The sequence below is a fragment of the Echiichthys vipera genome (assembly GCF_963691815.1).
Source record: "Echiichthys vipera genome assembly, chromosome: 20".
NCBI classification, from domain to species: Eukaryota; Metazoa; Chordata; class Actinopteri; order Perciformes; family Trachinidae; genus Echiichthys; species Echiichthys vipera.
The window spans coordinates 65,001-90,000 of NC_139845.1; the positions used below are offsets into that span (position 1 = coordinate 65,001).

General features: G+C 49.9%; 1 protein-coding gene across 1 annotated transcript in view; it reads right to left on the minus strand.

Annotated features, from left to right (window-relative positions):
* cped1 (cadherin-like and PC-esterase domain containing 1) overlaps positions 1–25,000 on the minus strand; it is a 36,209-nt gene that overhangs the window by 2,316 nt on the left and 8,893 nt on the right. Inside the window, exons 3-20 of the mRNA XM_083935037.1 lie at positions 23,888–23,982; positions 22,513–22,597; positions 22,340–22,403; positions 22,130–22,271; positions 21,887–22,017; positions 12,623–12,695; positions 11,660–12,070; positions 9,787–9,891; positions 9,406–9,552; positions 9,092–9,249; positions 8,323–8,390; positions 7,849–8,035; positions 7,388–7,556; positions 2,867–2,966; positions 1,561–1,697; positions 1,144–1,364; positions 967–1,068; positions 763–850 (exon numbers count right to left, since the gene is read on the minus strand). Of these exons, the coding sequence (XP_083791163.1) occupies positions 763–850; positions 967–1,068; positions 1,144–1,364; positions 1,561–1,697; positions 2,867–2,966; positions 7,388–7,556; positions 7,849–8,035; positions 8,323–8,390; positions 9,092–9,249; positions 9,406–9,552; positions 9,787–9,891; positions 11,660–12,070; positions 12,623–12,695; positions 21,887–22,017; positions 22,130–22,271; positions 22,340–22,403; positions 22,513–22,597; positions 23,888–23,982 (2,483 nt within the window). The remainder of the gene's footprint in view (positions 1–762; positions 851–966; positions 1,069–1,143; positions 1,365–1,560; positions 1,698–2,866; positions 2,967–7,387; positions 7,557–7,848; positions 8,036–8,322; positions 8,391–9,091; positions 9,250–9,405; positions 9,553–9,786; positions 9,892–11,659; positions 12,071–12,622; positions 12,696–21,886; positions 22,018–22,129; positions 22,272–22,339; positions 22,404–22,512; positions 22,598–23,887; positions 23,983–25,000) is intronic.

Consider the following 25,000-nt stretch of genomic DNA (forward strand, 5'->3'; position numbering starts at 1 on the left):
TGCAGGAGCAGGACTCGTGCAGGAGGACTCGTGCAGCAGGACTCGTGCTGCAGGACTCGTGCAGGAGGACTCGTGCAGGACTCGTGCAGGACTCGTGCAGCAGGACTCGTGCAGCAGGACTCGTGCAGGAGCAGGACTCGTGCAGGAGGACTCGTGCAGCAGGACTCGTGCAGCAGCAGGACTCGTGCAGGAGCAGGACTCGTGCAGGAGGACTCGTGCAGGAGGACTCGTGCAGGAGGACTCGTGCAGGACTCGTGCTGCAGGACTCGTGCAGGAGGACTCGTGCAGCAGGACTCGTGCAGGAGGACTCGTGCAGCAGCAGGACTCGTGCAGCAGGACTCGTGCAGCAGGACTCGTGCAGCAGGACTCGTGCAGCAGGACTCGTGCAGCAGGACTCGTGCAGCAGCAGGACTCGTGCAGGAGGACTCGTGCAGCAGGACTCGTGCAGCAGGACTCGTGCAGCAGCAGGACTCGTGCAGCAGCAGGACTCGTGCAGCAGGACTCGTGCAGGAGGACTCGTGCAGCAGCAGGACTCGTGCAGCAGGACTCGTGCAGCAGGACTCGTGCAGCAGGACTCGTGCAGCAGGACTCGTGCAGCAGGACTCGTGCAGCAGCAGGACTCGTGCAGGAGGACTCGTGCAGCAGGACTCGTGCAGCAGGACTCGTGCAGCAGCAGGACTCGTGCAGCAGCAGGACTCGTGCAGCAGGACTCGTGCAGCAGGACTCGTGCAGCAGGACTCGTGCAGGACTCATGAAACGTACCAGACTGAGGGACCGGATGCCGTCCACAGGGAGGTGGAACCCCATCCCCAAAGATTTCACCACCACCAGGATTTCACTGAGCGCCTCCCTGAGGGGGGGGGGGGGGGGGGGGGTAGGGTTAGGCTGAGGGGTTCTGAGTGGTTCTGAGGGGTTTGAGGGGTTCTGTGTAGCTCTGAACGGTTCTGGTCCTTGGACGGGTCTCACCTGTTCAGCACCTCTGCGATGGTCCTCAGGTGGCTGGTGTGGACCCACTGGACTCCCCCCACCACCAGGACGGTCCGGTCTGAGTTCAGCAGCGGTCGAGACCTGCAGGGACGAAAGGTGGTCAGCGCCTCACGACCGTGACCCGGGTCTGGGTCCTCCGCAGAGACGCCCCCTCACCTGCGGATCAGCTGCAGCAGCGCCTGCCCGAACGTGGGTCTCTGCTGCTTCTCCAACCAGAACTGAGGGTAATAGGAGTAGCTGACCAGGGTCCGGCCCCCGTTCAGGCTCCTGTAGACCAACGTGTCATGAGCCTTCCCCCAGTCCTCCAGGCTCACGTTGACCCGCTCCATCAGGAAGTACATCATCCCCCGATTGGTCGAGTCGCCGATGAACAGCACCTGAGGAGAGACGGGTCAGGGGGGGGCACGCTGGACCAGGACCTGGACCAGGACCTGGACCACACGCTGGACCAGGAGCTGGACCAGGACCTGGACCAGGACCTGGACCAGGACCTGGACCACACGCTGGACCAGGAGCTGGACCAGGACCTGGACCACATGTTGGAGCAGGTCTTGGAGCAGGTCTTGGACTCACCTTCCTGTCCCTCAGACAGTCCTGCAGCAGAGGGCGGTCCACTAACTTGTGATAACAGCCGTCTGGTTGCCAGGCAACCTCCCTCCAATCACACGTCCTGTTATCAGAACAGCTGAGACACGGGACCACCCACCGACCTGAGACAGGTGAGACAGACAGGTGAGAGAGGTGAAACAGGTGAGAGACAGACAGGTGAGAGACAGACAGGTGAGAGAGGTGAAACAGGTGAGAGACAGACAGGTGAGACAGGTGAGACAGGTGAGAGACAGACAGGTGAGACAGGTGAGAGACAGACAGGTGAGACAGGTGAGAGACAGACAGGTGAGACAGACAGGTGAGAGACAGACAGGTGAGAGACAGACAGGTGAGACAGACAGGTGAGAGACAGACAGGTGAGAGACAGACAGGTGAGACAGGTGAGACAGACAGGTGAGAGACAGACAGGTGAGAGAGGTGAGACAGGAGAGACAGACAGGTGAGAGACAGACAGGCGAGAGAGGTGAGACAGGTGAGACAGACAGGTGAGACAGACAGGTGAGACAGGTGAGACAGACAGGTGAGACAGGTGAGAGACAGACAGGTGAGTCAGGTGAGAGACAGACAGGTGAGACAGACAGGTGAGACAGACAGGTGAGACAGACAGGTGAGAGACAGACAGGTGAGAGACAGACAGGTGAGACAGACAGGTGAGGACAGACAGGTGAGACAGGTGAGAGACAGACAGGTGAGACAGGTGAGAGACAGACAGGTGAGAGACAGACAGGTGAGAGACAGACAGGTGAGAGACAGACAGGTGAGACAGGTGAGAGACAGACAGGTGAGACAGACATGTGAGAGACAGACAGGTGAGAGACAGACAGGTGAGAGACAGACAGGTGAGAGACAGACAGGTGAGACATGTGAGAGACAGACAGGTGAGAGACAGACAGGTGAGACAGGTGAGAGACAGACAGGTGAGACACAGACAGGTGAGAGACAGACAGGTGAGACAGGTGAGAGACAGACAGGTGAGACACAGACAGGTGAGACAGGTGAGGACAGACAGGTCAGAGACAGACAGGTGAGAGACAGACAGGTGAGGGACAGACAGGTGAGAGAGAGACAGGTGAGACAGGTGAGGACAGACAGGTCAGAGACAGACAGGTCAGAGACAGACAGGTGAGGGACAGACAGGTGAGAGACAGACAGGTGAGGGACAGACAGGTGAGGGACAGACAGGTGAGAGACAGACAGGTGAGACAGGTGAGAGAGAGACAGGTGAGACGGGTGAGAGGTTGATGTGCTGTGACAGGAAGTGACATCACACCTGGTTCGTGTCCTGAGCTGCAGGTCTGAAGTGAACTCTGGGTCCTGATGTGAGGCTGGAGACCACAAGACCGTCCGGGCTGGACCAGCAGACCACAGTCCTGAACACAGGACAGGGGGGGGGGGGGGGGTCAGGACTACCTGGACCCTGATCAACCCTGGACCCTGATCAACCCTGGACCCTGGACCCTGATCAACCCTGGACCCTGATCAACCCTGGACCCTGATCAACCCTGGACCCTGGACCCTGATCAACCCTGGACCCTGGACCCTGATCAACCCTGGACCCTGATCAACCCTGGACCCTGATCAACCCTGGACCCTGATCAACCCTGGACCCTGGACCCTGATCAACCCTGGACCCTGATCAACCCTGGACCCTGATCAACCCTGGACCCTGGACCCTGATGAACCCTGGACCCTGATGAACCCTGGACCCTGGTCAACCCTGGACCCTAACATGTTTAACTGTGGCACCTGAACGCAGCACGGGCAGATTTAACGTGTTTAACTGTGTGCACCTGAACGCAGCACGGACGTGTTTAACTGTGTGCACCTGAACGCAGCTCGGACGTGTTTAACTGTGTGCACCTGAACGCAGCACAGAGAGGTTTAACCTGTTTAACTGTGGCACCTGAACGCAGCACAGACAGGTTTAACATGTTTAACTGTGTGCACCTGAACGCAGCACGGACAGATTTAACTGTGGCACCTGAACGCAGCACGGACAGGTTTAACATGTTTAACTGTGGCACCTGAACGCAGCACGGACAGATTTAACTGTGGCACCTGAACGCAGCACGGACAGGTTTAACATGTTTAACTGTGGCACCTGAACGCAGCACGAACAGATTTAACGTGTTTAACTGTGTGCACCTGAACGCAGCACGGACAGATTACACTGTGTGCACCTGAACGCAGCACGAACAGATTTAACATGTTTAACTGTGTGCACCTGAACGCAGCACGGACGTGTTTAACTGTGTGCACCTGAACGCAGCTCGGACGTGTTTAACTGTGTGCACCTGAACGCAGCACGGACAGGTTTAACATGTTTAACTGTGGCACCTGAACGCAGCACGGACAGATTTAACTGTGGCACCTGAACGCAGCACGGACAGGTTTAACATGTTTAACTGTGTGCACCTGAACGCAGCACGAACAGATTTAACGTGTTTAACTGTGTGCACCTGAACGCAGCACGGACAGATTACACTGTGTGCACCTGAACGCAGCACGGACAGATTTAACGTGTTTAACTGTGTGCACCTGAACGCAGCACGGACGTGTTTAACTGTGTGCACCTGAACGCAGCACGGACAGGTTTAACTGTGTGCACCTGAACGCAGCACAGAGAGGTTTAACCTGTTTAACTGTGGCACCTGAACGCAGCACAGACAGGTTTAACTGTGGCACCTGAACGTAGCACGGACAGATTTAACATGTTTAATTGTGTGCACCTGAACGCAGCACGGACAGGTTTAACTGTGGCACCTGAACGCAGCACGGACAGGTTTAACGTGTTTAACTGTGTGCACCTGAACGCAGCACGGACAGATTTAACGTGTTTAACTGTGTGCACCTGAACGCAGCACGGACGTGATTAACTGTGTGCACCTGAACGCAGCACGGACAGGTTTAACTGTGGCACCTGAACGCAGCACGGGTAGGTTTAACGTGTTTAACTGTGTGCACCTGAACGCAGCACGGACAGATATAACGTGTTTAACTGTGTGCACCTGAACGCAGCACGGACAGATATAACGTGTTTAACTGTGTGCACCTGAACGCAGCACGGACAGATATAACGTGTTTAACTGTGTGCACCTGAACGCAGCACGGGCACATTTTCCCAGGATGCAACAGGAAACGGCGTGCGTCGGGTTTGATCGTCCCGTCTTCTTCTTCTTCTCTTCCCGTCTCTCCGTCGGCCGTTTCTCTTCTTCTCTAAACGCTTTCTTCTTCGTCTGTTGTGTCATAGATCTGTGGCGAGCGGCGTCCTCTCCCGGTCAGAGGTCAGAGGTCAAATAAACCCGACCCGCTCGGCTCGGGGGCCCCGTGGGAGCCGCCACGTCTGGCCCCGGCTTCAGAGGCGCCGCCGTCACGCACACACACGCCCTCACAGACACACACACTCTTCTTCTTCTTCTGCTGCAGGTCCTGGCGCGGCGGCGTGACATTCTGCACGCCGGCGCCGCAGCTCGCAACAAAGTGAGACAAGAAAACTTAACAGGGATTTTCTTGTTCGTACCTGAGCTCAGAGTCCGGGCTCAAAGGGGGGGGGGGGCGGTCTGAGGGCCGCCGCCGCCGCCGCCACAGGGGCCACGCTGGCACGACACAACACGCCGACACCACTGAGGAAAAACACCGCCCTTCATCCCACAGCAGGCCCAGGCCCAGACCCAGACCCAGACCCAGGCCCAGAACCAGGCCCAGGCCCAGACCCAGGCCCAGAACCAGGCCCAGGCCCAGACCCAGAACCAGGCCCAGAACTCAAGACCCAGACCCAGAACCAGGCCCAGACCCAGACCCAGACCCAGACCCAGGCCCAGACCCAGACCCAGACCCAGGCCCAGACCCAGGCCCAGGCCCAGAACCAGGCCCAGACCCAGACCCAGGCCCAGGCCCAGACCCAGACCCAGACCCAGGCCCAGACCCAGGCCCAGGCCCAGAACCAGGCCCAGACCCAGGCCCAGAACTCAAGAGACAAAGACTCAAACTCCCTGAGAACTCGGGCTGAAACGGTTCCTCCGGTTCCTGGTTCCTAAACCTCCTAAAGGTCAGATCTGGTCCTGGATCCTAAACCTCCTAAAGGTCAGACCTGGTCCTGGATCCTAAACCTCCTAAAGGTCAGACCTGGTCCTGGATCCTAAACCTCCTAAAGGTCAGACCTGGTCCTGGATCCTAAACCTCCTAAAGGTCAGACCTGGTCCTGGATCCTAAACCTCCTAAAGGTCAGATCTGGTCCTGGATCCTAAACCTCCTAAAGGTCAGACCTGGTCCTGGATCCTGAACCTCCTAAAGGTCAGACCTGGTCCTGGATCCTGAACCTCCTAAAGGTCAGACCTGGTCCTGGATCCTAAACCTCCTAAAGGTCAGACCTGGTCCTGGATCCTAAAGGTCAGATCTGGTCCTGGATCCTAAACCTCCTAAAGGTCAGACCTGGTCCTGGATCCTAAACCTCCTAAAGGTCAGACCTGGTCCTGGATCCTAAACCTCCTAAAGGTCAGACCTGGTCCTGGATCCTAAACCTCCTAAAGGTCAGACCTGGTCCTGGATCCTAAACCTCCTAAAGGTCAGACCTGGTCCTGGATCCTAAACCTCCTAAAGGTCAGATCTGGTCCTGGATCCTAAACCTCCTAAAGGTCAGACCTGGTCCTGGATCCTAAACCTCCTAAAGGTCAGATCTGGTCCTGGATCCTAAACCTCCTAAAGGTCAGATCTGGTCCTGGATCCTAAACCTCCTAAAGCTCAGACCTGGTCCTGGATCCTAAACCTCCTAAAGGTCAGATCTGGTCCTGGATCCTAAAGGTCAGACCTGGTCCTGGATCCTAACCCTCCTAAAGGTCAGACCTGGTCCTGGATCCTAAACCTCCTAAAGGTCAGATCTGGTCCTGGATCCTAAACCTCCTAAAGGTCAGACCTGGTCCTGGATCCTAACCCTCCTAAAGGTCAGACCTGGTCCTGGATCCTAAACCTCCTAAAGGTCAGACCTGGTCCTGGATCCTAAACCTCCTAAAGGTCAGACCTGGTCCTGGATCCTAAACCTCCTAAAGGTCAGACCTGGTCCTGGATCCTAAACCTCCTAAAGGTCAGACCTGGTCCTGGATCCTAACCCTCCTAAAGGTCAGACCTGGTCCTGGATCCTAAACCTCCTAAAGGTCAGACCTGGTCCTGGATCCTAAACCTCCTAAAGGTCAGACCTGGTCCTGGATCCTAAACCTCCTAAAGGTCAGATCTGGTCCTGGATCCTAAACCTCCTAAAGCTCAGACCTGGTCCTGGATCCTAAACCTCCTAAAGGTCAGATCTGGTCCTGGATCCTAAAGGTCAGACCTGGTCCTGGATCCTAACCCTCCTAAAGGTCAGATCTGGTCCTGGATCCTAAACCTCCTAAAGGTCAGATCTGGTCCTGGATCCTAAACCTCCTAAAGGTCAGACCTGGTCCTGGATCCTAACCCTCCTAAAGGTCAGACCTGGTCCTGGATCCTAAACCTCCTAAAGGTCAGACCTGGTCCTGGATCCTAAACCTCCTAAAGGTCAGACCTGGTCCTGGATCCTAAACCTCCTAAAGGTCAGACCTGGTCCTGGATCCTAAACCTCCTAAAGGTCAGACCTGGTCCTGGATCCTAAACCTCCTAAAGGTCAGACCTGGTCCTGGATCCTAAACCTCCTAAAGGTCAGACCTGGTCCTGGATCCTAAACCTCCTAAAGGTCAGACCTGGTCCTGGATCCTAAAGCTCAGACCTGGTCCTGGATCCTGAACCTCCTAAAGGTTTAAAAGTGAGTCTTGAGCCGACGCACCTGCTCGAAGCTGCAGGTCACGTGGTCCCCGAACATGGGCAGACTGGGGCGGCTCTCGCGGTGCACGTGCACGGTGTAGATCGTCATGACGACGGGCTCCGGCTCAGCGTCGTCCGTCACCAGGATGCTGATCCTGCTGTCGCCGAGGCCGACCGGGTAGTTCGCCATCCTGAAGACGGGAGACACCTTCAATGACCAGAGCCGTGAGGGTCAGGGGGTCACGGGTCATGGGGTCATGAGTCACAGGTCTGGGGACAAGGTCACGGGTCTGGGGTCACGGGTCCGAGGTCACGGGTCATGGGGTCACGGGTCTGGGGACAAGGTCACGGGTCTGGGGTCACGGGTCTGGGGTCACGGGTCTGGGGTCACGGGTCTGTGGTCAGGGGGTCACGGGTCTGGGGTCACGGGTCTGGGGACAAGGTCACGGGTCTGGGGTCATGGGTCACGGGCCTGGGTCTTACCTGGGCCCTCGGTGCTCGTCCAGATGGACCCGGCAGGCGGCGCTGACGGGCTCCGGTCGGATTCGAACCGTCACCGTGTCGAAGGTCACATCGGCGCGGTACTCCTTCACCCAGGGGCTGAAGGGCGGAGTCAGGGTGAGGGGGGGGTCGGTGTAGATCTGCCTGAGGTGGGGGTCCACACAAGGACCTGGGACACACACACACACACACACACACACACACACACACACACACACACACACACACACACACACACACACACACACACACACACACACACACACACACACACACACACACACACACACACACACACACACACACACACACACACACACACACACACACACACACACACACACTAGCTGTCACTCAAGAGGCCACGCCCCTAATTATTCAAAAACCTCCAATCAAACAAAACCAGCCAAAGCTGATTGGAGCAGACAGGACGCTGGGGGCGGGGCTTAGACTCACCTCCAAACACGTCATGTGACGACGACAGAGCTGAGTCCTGATTGGTCCGTTCCTCTGTCTCATGAGTTCTGCAGGAAACAGGAGAAACATCACAAATCATTTTCCAACAACAACAACAACAACAACAACAACGACAACATCATCAACAACAACAACCACAACAACAACAACAACAACGACAACATCAACAACAACAACGACAACATCAACAACAACAACAACAACAACAACAGCAACAACATCAACAACAACAACAACGACAACATCATCAACAACAACAACAACAACAACAACAACAACAACAACGACAACAGCAACAACAACATCAACAACATCAACAACAGCAACAACATCAACAACAACAACAACGACAACAACAACAGCAACAACATCAACAACAACAACAACAACAACAACAACAACAACGACAACATCAACAACAACAACAACGACAACAACAACAGCAACAACATCAACAACAACAACAACAACAGCAACAACATCAACAACAACAACAACGACAACATCATCAACAACAACAACAACAACAACAACAACAACAACAACGACAACAGCAACAACAACATCAACAACATCAACAACAGCAACAACATCAACAACAACAACAACGACAACAACAACAGCAACAACATCAACAACAACAACAACAACAACAACATCAACAACAACAACAACGACAACAACAACAGCAACAACATCAACAACAACAACAACAACAACAACAACAACATCAACAACAGCCTCTCACCTGTTCCTCTGACGCTCCCAGTGACGGATGATCCTGATCTGAAGATCAGAGACTCTGAGACGACCAGAGGACGAAGAGGAGGAGGAGGAAGAGGAGGAGGAGGAAGAGGACGAGGAAGAGGACGAGGAAGAGGAGGAGGAGGAAGAGGAGGGAGAGGAAGAGGAGGAGGAAGAGGAGGAGGGAGAGGAGGAGGAAGAGGACGAGGAGGGAGAGGAGGGAGAGGAGGAGGAGGAAGAGGAGGGAGAGGAAGAGGAGGAGGAAGAGGAGGAGGGAGAGGAGGAGGAAGAGGACGAGGAAGAGGACGAGGAAGAGGAAGAGGAGGAAGAGGAAGAGGACGAGGAAGAGGACGAGGAAGAGGAAGAGGAGGAAGAGGAAGAGGAGGGAGAGGAGGAGGAGGAAGAGGAGGAAGAGGAGGAAGAGGAGGAGGAGGAGGAGGAGGAAGAGGAGGAGCTGGGAATCAACTGCAGACAGAGAAAGAAATGGTTTCAGTGATGGTCGTTCTCCCCGTGGCGTTCCCCGTGTTTCCCCGTGGCGTTCCCCAGGGCACCGTGCTGGGGCCACTTTCATTCTTGTGTTTAAAGACGATAAAATGTGTTTTTCATGTTAAATGTTTCTTTCTTATATTTATTATTAAATTTATTTTTTACATTTAATAATAAATTTATATATTTCTGTAATAATGTGATGTCTGGAACCAGGTGGAAGGACGACGGCGTCTTCATCTGCAGCTGAAACTGGAGCAGGAACAGGAAGTCGTCCTCTGACACACAGACGCCACGGGTCCCTGTGCAGCCGCCGTCCTGTAAACAACAACAACAACATCAAAGACAACAACAACAACAACAACAACATCAAAGACAACAACAACATCAAAGACAACATCAACAACAACAACAACATCAAAGACAACAACAACAACAACATCAAAGACAACAACATCAAAGACAACAACATCAACAACAACAACAACAACAACAACAACAACATCAAAGACAACATCAACAACATCAAAGAGAAGCTGTCCCCCTGAAGAAGGAGGCCTTCAGGATCTGGTCTCCCAGAAGACTCCGGAGGTGGTTCTGAGGTCCCCACAGGTCTGAAGGGCTGCCCCTGAGACCTGATCCAGGATCAGAGGCTGGAGCTGCTGCCCCTGAGACCTGATCCAGGATCAGAGGCTGGAGCTGCTGCACCTGAGACCTGATCCAGGATCAGAGGCTGGAGCTGCTGCCCCTGACACCTGATCCAGGATCAGAGGCTGGAGCTGCTGCCCCTGAGACCTGATCCAGGATCAGAGGCTGGAGCTGCTGCCCCTGAGACCTGATCCAGGACCAGAGGCTGGAGCTGCTGCCCCTGAGACCTGATCCTGGATCAGAGGCTGGAGCTGCTGCCCCTGAGACCTGATCCAGGATCAGAGGCTGGAGCTGCTGCCCCTGAGACCTGATCCAGGATCAGAGGCTGGAGCTGCTGCCCCTGAGACCTGATCCAGGATCAGAGGCTGGAGCTGCTGCCCCTGAGACCTGATCCAGGATCAGAGGCTGGAGCTGCCGCCCCTGAGACCTGATCCAGGATCAGAGGCTGGAGCTGCTGCCCCTGAGACCTGATCCAGGACCAGAGGCTGGAGCTGCTGCCCCTGAGACCTGATCCAGGATCAGAGGCTGGAGCTGCCGCCCCTGAGACCTGATCCAGGACCAGAGGCTGGAGCTGCTGCCCCTGAGACCTGATCCAGGATCAGAGGCTGGAGCTGCTGCCCCTGAGACCTGATCCAGGATCAGAGGCTGGAGCTGCTGCCCCTGAGACCTGATCCAGGATCAGAGGCTGGAGCTGCTGCCCCTGAGACCTGATCCAGGATCAGAGGCTGGAGCTGCTGCCCCTGAGACCTGATCCAGGATCAGAGGCTGGAGCTGCTGCCACTTAGACCTGATCCAGGATCAGAGGCTGGAGCTGCTGCCCCTGAGACCTGATCCAGGACCAGAGGCTGGAGCTGCTGCCCCTGAGACCTGATCCTGGATCAGAGGCTGGAACTGCTGCCCCTGAGACCTGATCCAGGACCAGAGGCTGGAGCTGCTGCCCCTGAGACCTGATCCAGGATCAGAGGCTGGAGCTGCTGCCCCTGAGACCTGATCCAGGATCAGAGCTGGAGCTGCTGCCCCTGAGACCTGATCCAGGATCAGAGGCTGGAGCTGCTGCCCCTGAGACCTGATCCAGGATCAGAGGCTGGAGCTGCTGCCCCTGAGACCTGATCCAGGATCAGAGGCTGGAGCTGCTGCCCCTGAGACCTGATCCAGGACCAGAGGCTGGAGCTGCTGCCCCTGAGACCTGATCCAGGATCAGAGGCTGGAGCTGCTGCCCCTGAGACCTGATCCAGGATCAGAGGCTGGAGCTGCTGCCCCTGAGACCTGATCCAGGATCAGAGGCTGGAGCTGCTGCCAGCTGAGACCTGATCCAGGATCAGAGGCTGGAGCTGCTGCCCCTGAGACCTGATCCAGGACCAGAGGCTGGAGATGAGATGATTTCATTGAAACAATGAAATAAAAAACGTTATTTTCATGTGATGTTGGTGCGTCTCACCTGCGTCTCTGGGGACAGGTGAGTCTCTGGGGACAGGTGCGTCTCTGGGGACAGGTGCGTCACTGGGGACAGGTGCGTCACTGGGGACAGGTGAGTCTCTGAGGACAGGTGCGTCTCTGGGGACAGGTGCGTCACTGGGGACAGGTGCGTCACTGGGGACAGGTGAGTCTCTGGGGACAGGTGCGTCTCTGGGGACAGGTGCGTCTCTGAGGACAGGTGCGTCTCTGGGGACAGGTGCGTCTCTGGGGACAGGTGCGTCTCTGGGGACAGGTGAGTCTCTGAGGACAGGTGCGTCTCTGGGGACAGGTGCAGGAAGAGGAAGTGCAGCGTGTCCTCCAGGATCCGGTCTTTGGTGATTGGTCCTTCAAACGTGTCGTCGCTCAGAGAAGAAAAGGTCAAATCAGTTTCCACCTGAAGAGAGAGAGAGACCAGTGAGAGAGCAGCCGCCGTCTGGGGACACGCCGTCCTGAGGACACGGCGTCCTCTGAGGACACGCCGTCCTCTGAGGACACGCCGTCCTCTTAGGACATGCCGTCCCCTGAGGACACGCCGTCCTCTGGTGGACGCCGCCCTCTGGTGGACGCCGTCCTCTGGTGGACGCCGCCCTCTGGTGGACGCCGCCCTCTGGTGGACGCTCAGTGTTGGTTCAGCTGAAGATCCACTGATCTAAGGCAGGGGAGTCTGGACGTTTGGTCTCCCCTGTCTGTCTCTCACCTGTCTGTCTCTCACCTGTCTGTCTCTCACCTGTCTGTCTCTCACCTGTCTGTCTCTCACCTGTCTGTCTCTCCCCCGTCTGTCTCTCACCTGTCTGTCTCTCCCCCGTCTGTCTCTCACCTGTCTGTCTCTCACCTGTCTGTCTCTCACCTGTCTGTCCCTCACCTGTCTGTCTCTCACCTGTCTGTCTCTCACCTGTCTGTCTCTCACTGTGTAACTTTAACTAAATGAACATGAAGAGTTTCTCACCTGAACCACGACGGGTGTGACGGAGCCGCTGAAGAGCAGAGAGAAGGTCAACAGCTGGAAACACAACACACACCTGAAACACACCGTCAATAATCAACAACACCTGAAACACACCGTCAATAATCACTAACACCTGAAACACACCGTCAATAATCACTAACACCTGAAACACACCGTCAATAATCACTAACACCTGAAACACACCGTCAATAATCACTAACACCTGAAACACACCGTCAATAACCACTAACTCCTGAAACACACCGTCAATAATCACTAACACCTGAAACACACCGTCAATAATCACTAACACCTGAAACACACCGTCAATAATCACTAACACCTGAAACACACCGTCAATAATCACTAACACCTGAAACACACCGTCAATAATCACTAACACCTGAAACACACCGTCAATAATCACTAACACCTGAAACACACCGTCAATAATCACTAACACACCTGAAACACACCGTCAATAATCACTAACACCTGAAACACACCGTCAATAATCACTAACACCTGAAACACACCGTCAATAATCACTAACACACCTGAAACACACCGTCAATAATCACTAACACACCTGAAACACACCGTCAATAATCACTAACACCTGAAACACACCGTCAATAATCACTAACACCTGAAACACACCGTCAATAATCAATAACACCTGAAACACACCGTCAATAATCACTAACACACCTGAAACATACCGTCAATAATCACTAACACCTGAAACACACCGTCAATAATCACTAACACCTGAAACACACCGTCAATAATCACTAACACCTGAAACACACCGTCAATAACCACTAACACCTGAAACACACCGTCAATAATCACTAACACCTGAAACACACCGTCAATAATCACTAACACCTGAAACACACCGTCAATAATCACTAACACCTGAAACACACCGTCAATAATCACTAACACCTGAAACACACCGTCAATAATCACTAACACCTGAAACACACCGTCAATAATCACTAAGACCTGAAACACACCGTCAATAATCACTAAGACCTGAAACACACCGTCAATAATCACTAACACCTGAAACACACCGTCAATAATCACGAACACCTGAAACACACCGTCAATAATCACTAACACACCTGAAACACACCGACAATAATCACTAACACCTGAAACACACCGTCAATAATCACTAACACCTGAAACACACCGTCAATAATCACTAACACCTGAAACACACCGTCAATAATCACTAACACCTGAAACACACCGTCAATAATCAATAACACCTGAAACACACCGTCAATAATCACTAACACCTGAAACACACCGTCAATAATCAATAACACCTGAAACACACCGTCAATAATCACTAACACCTGAAACACACCGTCAATAATCAATAACACACCTGAAACACACCGTCAATAATCACTAACACCTGAAACACACCGTCAATAATCACTAACACACCTGAAACACACCGTCAATAATCACTAACACCTGAAACACACCGTCAATAATCACTAACACCTGAAACACACCATCAATAATCACTAACACACCTGAAACACACCGTCAATAATCACTAACACCTGAAACACACCGTCAATAATCACTAACGCCTGAAACACACCGTCAATAATCACTAACACACCTGAAACACACCGTCAATAATCACTAACACCTGAAACACATCGTCAATAATCACTAACGCCTGAAACACACCGTCAATAATCACTAACACCTGAAACACACCGTCAATAATCACTAACACCTGAAACGCACCGTCAATAATCACTAACACCTGAAACACACCGTCAATAATCACTAACACCTGAAACACACCGTCAATAATCACTAACACCTGAAACACACCGTCAATAATCACTAACACACCTGAAACACACCGTCAATAATCACTAACACCTGAAACACACCGTCAATAATCACTAACACCTGAAACACACCGTCAATAATCACTAACACCTGAAACACACCGTCAATAATCACTAACACCTGAAACACACCGTCAATAATCACTAACACCTGAAACACACGTCAATAATCACTAACACCTGAAACACACCGTCAATAATCACCAACACCATGAAACACACCGTCAATAATCAATAACACCTGAAACACACCGTCAATAATCACTAACACCTGAAACACACCGTCAATAATCACTAACACACCTGAAACAGACCGTCAATAATCAATAACACCTGAAACACACCGTCAATAATCAACAACACACCTGAAACACACCGTCAATAATCACTAACACCTGAAACACACCGTCAATAATCACTAACACCTGAAACACACCGTCAATAATCACTAACACCTGAAACACACCGTCAATAATCACTAACACCTGAAACACACCGTCAATAATCACTAACACCTGAAACACACCGTCAATAATCACTAACACACCTGAAACACACCGTCAATAATCAATAACACCTGAAACACACCGTCAATAATCAATAACACCTGAAACACACCGTCAATAATCACTAACACACCTGAAACACACCGTCAATAATCACTAACACCTGAAACACACCGTCAATAATCACTAACACACCTGAAACACACCGTCAATAATCACTAACACCTGAAACACACCGTCAATAATCACTAACACCTGAAACACACCGTCAATAATCACTAACACCTGAAACACACCGTCAATAATCACTAACACCTGAAACACACCGTCAATAATCACTAACACCTGAAACACACCGTCAATAATCACTTACACCTGAAACACACCGTCAATAATCACTAACACCTGAAACACACCGTCAATAATCACTAACACCTGAAACACACCGTCAATAATCACTAACACCTGAAACACACCGTCAATAATCACTAACACCTGAAACACACCGTCAATAATCACTAACACCTGAAACACACCGTCAATAATCACTAACACCTGAAACACACCGTCAATAATCACTAACACCTGAAACACACCGTCAATAATCACTAACACCTGAAACACACCGTCAATAATCACTAACACCTGAAACACACCGTCAATAATCACTGACACCTGAAACACACCGTCAATAATCACTAACACCTGAAACACAATGTCAATAATCAATAACACCTGAAACACACCGTCAATAATCACTAACACACCTGAAACACACCGTCAATAATCACTAACACCTGAAACACACCGTCAATAATCACTAACACCTGAAACACACCGTCAATAATCACTAACACCTGAAACACACCGTCAATAATCACTAACACACCTGAAACACACCGTCAATAATCACTGACACCTGAAACACACCGTCAATAATCACTAACACCTGAAACACACCGTCAATAATCACTAACACCTGAAACACACCGTCAATAATCACTAACACCTGAAACACACCGTCAATAATCACTAACACCTGAAACACACCGTCAATAATCACTAACACCTGAAACACACCGTCAATAATCAATAACGCCTGAAACACACCGTCAATAATCACTAACACCTGAAACACACCGTCAATAATCACTAACACCTGAAACACTCCGTCAATAATCACTAACACCTGAAACACACCGTCAATAATCACTAACACCTGAAACACACCGTCAATAATCACTAACACCTGAAACACACCGTCAATAATCACTAACACCTGAAACACACCGTCAATAATCACTAACACCTGAAACACACCGTCAATAATCACTAACACCTGAAACACACCGTCAATAATCACTAACGCCTGAAACACACCGTCAATAATCACTAACGCCTGAAACACACCGTCAATAATCAATAACACCTGAAACACACCGTCAATAATCACTAACACCTGAAACACACCGTCAATAATCACTAACACCTGAAACACACCGTCAATAATCACTAACACCTGAAACACACCGTCAATAATCAACAACACCTGAAACACACCGTCAATAATCACTAACACCTGAAACACACCGTCAATAATCACTAACACCTGAAACACACCGTCAATAATCAATAACACCTGAAACACACCGTCAATAATCACTAACACCTGAAACACACCGTCAATAATCACTAACACACCTGAAACACACCGTCAATAATCACTAACACCTGAAACACACCGTCAATAATCACTAACACCTGAAACACACCGTCAATAATCAACAACACACCTGAAACACACCGTCAATAATCAATAACACCTGAAACACACCGTCAATAATCACTAACACCTGAAACACACCGTCAATAATCACAAACACCTGAAACACACCGTCAATAATCACTAACACCTGAAACACACCGTCAATAATCACTAACACCTGAAACACACCGTCAATAATCACTAACACCTGAAACACACCGTCAATAATCACTAACACCTGAAACACACCGTCAATAATCACTAACACCTGAAACACACCGTCAATAATCAATAACACCTGAAACACACCGTCAATAATCACTAACACCTGAAACACACCGTCAATAATCAATAACACACCTGAAACACACCGTCAATAATCACTAACACCTGAAACACACCGTCAATAATCACTAACACCTGAAACACACCGTCAATAATCACTGACACCTGAAACACACCGTCAATAATCAATAACACCTGAAACACTCCGTCAATAATCACTAACACCTGAAACACACCGTCAATAATCAATAACACACCTGAAACACACCGTCAATAATCAATAACACACCTGAAACACACCGTCAATAATCACTAACACCTGAAACACACCGTCAATAATCACTAACACCTGAAACACACCGTCAGAAAATCACTTACACCTGAAACACACCGTCAATAATCACTAACACCTGAAACACACCGTCAATAATCAATAACACCTGAAACACACCGTCAATAATCACTAACACCTGAAACACACAGTCAATAATCAATAACACCTGAAACACACCGTCAATAATCACCAACACCTGAAAGACACCGTCAATAATCACTTACACCTGAAACACACCGTCAATAATCACTAACACACCTGAAACACACCGTCAATAATCACTAACACCTGAAACACACCGTCAATAATCACTAACACCTGAAACACACCGTCAATAATCACTAACACCTGAAACTTACCGTCAATAATCACTAACACCTGAAACACACCGTCAATAATCACTAACACCTGAAACACACCGTCAATAATCACTAACACCTGAAACACACCGTCAATAATCAACAACACCTGAAACACACCGTCAATAATCACTAACACCTGAAACACACCGTCAATAATCAACAACACCTGAAACACACCGTCAATAATCACTAACACCTGAAACACACCGTCAATAATCACTAACACCTGAAACACACCGTCAATAATCAACAACACCTGAAACACACCGTCAATAATCACTAACACCTGAAACACACCGTCAATAATCACTAACACCTGAAACACACAGTTAATAATCAATAACACCTGAAACACACCGTCAATAATCACTAACACCTGAAACACACCGTCAATAATCACTAACACCTGAAACACACCGTCAATAATCACTAACACCTGAAACACACAGTTAATAATCAATAACACCTGAAACACACCGTCAATAATCACTAACACCTGAAACACACCGTCAATAATCACTAACACCTGAAACACACCGTCAATAATCACTGACACCTGAAACACACCGTCAATAATCACTAACACCTGAAACACACCGTCAATAATCAATAACACCTGAAACACACCGTCAATAATCACTAACACCTGAAACACACCGTCAATAATCACTAACACCTGAAACACACCGTCAATAATCACTAACACCTGAAACACACCGTCAATAATCACTAACACCTGAAACACACCGTCAATAATCACTAACACCTGAAACACACCGTCAATAATCAATAACACCTGAAACACACCGTCAATAATCACTAACACCTGAAACACACCGTCAATAATCACTAACACCTGAAACACACCGTCAATAATCACTAACACCTGAAACACACCGTCAATAATCACTAACACCTGAAACACACCGTCAATAATCACTAACGCCTGAAACACACCGTCAATAATCACTCACACCTGAAACACACCGTCAATAATCACTAACGCCTGAAACACACCGTCAATAATCAGTAACACCTGAAACACACCGTCAATAATCAATAACACCTGAAACACACCGTCAATTATCAATAACACCTGAAACACACCGTCAATAATCACCAACACCTGAAACACACCGTCAATAATCACTAACACCTGAAACACACCGTCAATAATCACTAACACCTGAAACACACCGTCAATAATCACTAACACCTGAAACACACCGTCAATAATCACTAACACACCTGAAACACACCGTCAATAATCACTAACACACCTGAAACACACCGTCAATAATCACCAACACCTGAAAGACACCGTCAATAATCACTAACACCTGAAACACACCGTCAATAATCACTAACACACCTGAAACACACCGTCAATAATCACCAACACCTGAAAGACACCGTCAATAATCACTAACACCTGAAACACACCGTCAATAATCACTAACACCTGAAACACACCGTCAATAATCACTAACACCTGAAACACACCGTCAATAATCACCAACACCTGAAAGACACCGTCAATAATCACTAACACCTGAAACACACCGTCAATAATCACTAACACCTGAAACACACCGTCAATAATCAACAACACCTGAAACACACCGTCAATAATCACTTACACCTGAAACACACCGTCAATAATCACTAACACCTGAAACACACCGTCAATAATCACTAACACCTGAAACACACCGTCAATAATCACTAACACCTGAAACACACCGTCAATAATCACTAACACACCTGAAACACACCGTCAATAATCACTAACACCTGAAACACACCGTCAATAATCACTAACACCTGAAACACACCGTCAATAATCACTAACACCTGAAACACACCGTCAATAATCACTAACACCTGAAACACACCGTCAATAATCACTAACACACCTGAAACACACCGTCAATAATCACTAACACCTGAAACACACCGTCAATAATCACTAACACCTGAAACACACCGTCAATAATCACTAACACCTGAAACACACCGTCAATAATCACTAACACCTGAAACACACCGTCAATAATCAATAACACCTGAAACACACCGTCAATAATCACTAACACCTGAAACACACCGTCAATAATCACTAACACCTGAAACACACCGTCAATAATCACTAACACCTGAAACACACCGTCAATAATCACTAACACCTTAAACACACCGTCAATAATCACTAACACCTGAAACACACCGTCAATAATCACTAACACCTGAAACACACCGTCAATAATCAACAACACACCTGAAACACACCGTCAATAATCACTAACACCTGAAACGCACCGTCAATAATCACTAACACCTGAAACACACCGTCAATAATCACTAACACCTGAAACGCACCGTCAATAATCACTAACACCTGAAACACACCGTCAATAATCACTAACACCTGAAACACACCGTCAATAATCACTAACACCTGAAACACACCGTCAATAATCACTAACACCTGAAACACACCGTCAATAATCACTAACGCCTGAAACACACCGTCAATAATCACTCACGCCTGAAACACACCGTCAATAATCACTAACACCTGAAACACACCGTCAATAATCACTAACACCTGAAACACACCGTCAATAATCACTAACACCTGAAACACACCGTCAATAATCACTAACACCTGAAACACACCGTCAATAATCAATAACACCTGAAACACACCGTCAATTATCAATAACACCTGAAACACACCGTCAATAATCACCAACACCTGAAACACACCGTCAATAATCACTAACACCTGAAACACACCGTCAATAATCACTAACACCTGAAACACACCGTCAATAATCACAAACACCTGAAACACACCGTCAATAATCACTAACACACCTGAAACACACCGTCAATAATCACTAACACCTGAAACACACCGTCAATAATCAATAACACCTGAAACACACCGTCAATAATCACTAACACCTGAAACACACCGTCAATAATCACTAACACCTGAAAGACACCGTCAATAATCACTAACACCTGAAACACGCCGTCAATAATCACCAACACCTGAAACACACCGTCAATAATCACTAACACCTGAAAGACACCGTCAATAATCACTAACACCTGAAACACGCCGTCAATAATCACCAACACCTGAAACACACCGTCAATAATCACTAACACCTGAAACACACCGTCAATAATCACTAACACCTGAAACACACCGTCAATAATCACAAACACCTGAAACACACCGTCAATAATCACTAACACACCTGAAACACACCGTCAATAATCACTAACACCTGAAACACACCGTCAATAATCACTAACACCTGAAACACGCCGTCAATAATCACTAACACCTGAAAGACACCGTCAATAATCACTAACACCTGAAACACGCCGTCAATAATCACTAACACCTGAAACACACCGTCAATAATCACTAACACACCTGAAACACACCGTCAATAATCACCAACACCTGAAAGACACCGTCAATAATCACCAACACCTGAAAGACACCGTCAATAATCACTAACACCTGAAACACACCGTCAATAATCACTAACACCTGAAACACACCGTCAATAATCACTAACACACCTGAAACACACCGTCAATAATCACTAACACCTGAAACACACCGTCAATAATCACTAACACCTGAAACACACCGTCAATAATCACTAACACCTGAAACACACCGTCAATAATCACTAACACCTGAAACACACCGTCAATAATCACTAACACCTGAAACACACCGTCAATAATCACTAACACCTGAAACACACCGTCAATAATCACTAACACCTGAAACACACCGTCAATAATCACTAACACCTGAAACACACCGTCAATAATCACTAACACACCTGAAACACACCGTCAATAATCACTAACACCTGAAACACACCGTCAATAATCACTAACACCTGAAACACACCGTCAATAATCACTAACACCTGAAACACACCGTCAATAATCACTAACACCTGAAACACACCGTCAATAATCACTAACACCTGAAACACACCGTCAATAATCACTAACACCTGAAACACACCGTCAATAATCACTAACACCTGAAACACACCGTCAATAATCACTAACACACCTGTTCTCAGTCCGCAGCGTCTGATTGGTCGACACAGCCGCCTGCAGCACTTCACCAATCACCTTCTTCGTCTGCACCAAAGCATCATGGGAAGTGTTTGGTCCCAGCTGCTGCAGCAGGAAGTCCCTGAGCTGAGAGACAAAGATACAAAGAGACAAAGACACAAAGACACAAAGAGGCGAGCAGGTGAAGTTTGTCCCACAGCGATCTTAATAAGATAAAAGTGAGTCTCAGGCGTTTTACTTTGGCGGGGCGTCCCCTCGGCTCCTGATTGGTCGTCACGACGCTGATGTCGTGCAGGAAGGAAGTGAGCGGCTTCACCGACGTCACCAGGACGTAAACGCTCACCATGGCAACCAGAGCAGGGGGCGGGGCTCCGGCAGGGCTGTGAGACAGGAGGAGAGTGAGACGGGTGGAGACGCTCACCTGAGACACGAGGACACACGGACTCACCTGTCCTCAGGGACACGCAGCTGCTGATTGGTCGACCCACAGGCCTGTGGCCTCATGGGTAATCCTGAGACACAGGGACGGACACGAGGACGGGCGTCAAAATAAACTTTATTTACAGAATCTAACGGGCGCTCTTATTTTGAAAACAGGAAAGGACGGGTCACGTGACTCACCTGTCGGGTGTGAGTGAGTGACGAAGTGACAGAGGCCGCCGCCCACATCAGAGAACGCCGCCATCACCACGGGCAACAGGTTCACCTGAGGACAGAGAGACAGGTGAGGACAGACAGACAGACAGGTGAGGACACACAGACAGACAGGTGAGGACACACAGACAGACAGGTGAGGACAGACAGGTGAGGACACACAGGTGAGGACAGACAGACAGGTGAGGACACACAGACAGACAGGTGAGGACACACAGACAGACAGGTGAGGACAGACAGGTGAGGACACACAGGTGAGGACAGACAGACAGACAGGTGAGGACACACAGACAGGTGAGGACAGACAGGTGAGAGACAGACAGGTGAGGACACAGAGACAGGTGAGGACAGACAGGTGAGAGACAGACAGGTGAGGACAGACAGACAGACAGACAGGTGAGGACAGACAGGTGAGGACAGACAGGTGAGAGACAGACAGGTGAGGACACAGAGACAGACAGGTGAGGACACACAGGTGAGGACAGACAGACAGGTGAGGACAGACAGACAGGTGAGGACACACAGACAGACAGGTGAGGACACACAGACAGACAGGTGAGGACAGACAGGTGAGGACACACAGGTGAGGACAGACAGACAGACAGGTGAGGACACACAGACAGGTGAGGACAGACAGGTGAGAGACAGACAGGTGAGGACACAGAGACAGGTGAGGACAGACAGGTGAGAGACAGACAGACAGGTGAGGACACACAGACAGACAGGTGAGGACACACAGACAGACAGGTGAGGACAGACAGGTGAGGACACACAGGTGAGGACAGACAGACAGACAGGTGAGGACACACAGACAGGTGAGGACAGACAGGTGAGAGACAGACAGGTGAGGACACAGAGACAGGTGAGGACAGACAGGTGAGAGACAGACAGGTGAGGACAGACAGACAGACAGACAGGTGAGGACAGACAGGTGAGGACAGACAGGTGAGAGACAGACAGGTGAGGACACAGAGACAGACAGGTGAGGACACACAGGTGAGGACAGACAGACAGGTGAGGACAGACAGACAGGTGAGGACAGACAGACAGGTGAGGACAGACAGACAGACAGGTGAGGACAGACAGGTGAGGACAGACAGGTGAGGACAGACAGACAGACAGGTGAGGACAGACAGACAGACAGGTGAGGACAGACAGACAGGTGAGGACAGACAGACAGACAGGTGAGGACAGACAGGTGAGGACAGACAGGTGAGGACAGACAGACAGACAGGTGAGGACAGACAGGTGAGAGACAGACAGATGAGGACACAGAGACAGACAGGTGAGGACAGACAGGTGAGGACAGACAGACAGGTGAGACGGCCTGTGATTGGCTCACCGTCTGATGACGCTGCAGGTGAGAGAAGGAAACTCTCCTGAGACAACTTCGCTCTGCACCGCTGAGACACAGCAGCAGGCTCCACCCCCGCACACCTGTAACCATGGAGACACACAGGAAGTTACACCTGTTACACCTGTAACCATGGAGACACACAGGAAGTTACACCTGTTACACCTGTAACCATGGAGACACACAGGAAGTTACACCTGTTACACCTGTAACCATGGAGACACACAGGAAGTTACACCTGTTACACCTGTAACCATGGAGACACACAGGAAGTTACACCTGTTACACCTGTAACCATGGAGACACACAGGAAGTTACACCTGTTACACCTGTAACCATGGAGACACACAGGAAGTTACACCTGTTACACCTGTAACCACGGAGACACAGCAGCAGGCTCCACCCCCGCACACCTGTAACCATGGACACACACAGGAAGTTACACCTGTTACACCTGTAACCACGGAGACACAGTAGCAGGCTCCACCCCCGCACACCTGTAACCATGGACACACACAGTAAGTTACACCTGTTACACCTGTAACCACGGAGACACAGCAGCAGGCTCCACCCCCGCACACCTGTAACCATGGAGACACACAGGAAGTTACACCTGTTACACCTGTAACCACGGAGACACAGCAGCAGGCTCCACCCCCGCACACCTGTAACCATGGAGACACACAGGAAGTTACACCTGTAACCACAGAGACACACAGGAAGTCACACCTGTAACCATGGAGACACACAGGAAGTTACACCTGTAACCACAGAGACACAGCAGCAGGCTCCACCCCCGCACACCTGTAACCATGGAGACACACAGGAAGTTACACCTGTAACCACAGAGACACAGCAGCAGGCTCCATCCCCGCACACCTGTAACCATGGAGACACACAGAAAGTTACACCTGTTACACCTGTAACCACAGAGACACACAGGAAGTTACACCTGTAACCATGGAGACACACAGGAAGTTACACCTGTTACACCTGTAACCATGGAGACACACAGGAAGTTACACCTGTTAGACCTGTAACCATGGAGACACACAGGAAGTTACACCTGAAACACCTGTAACCACGGAGACAGACAGGAAG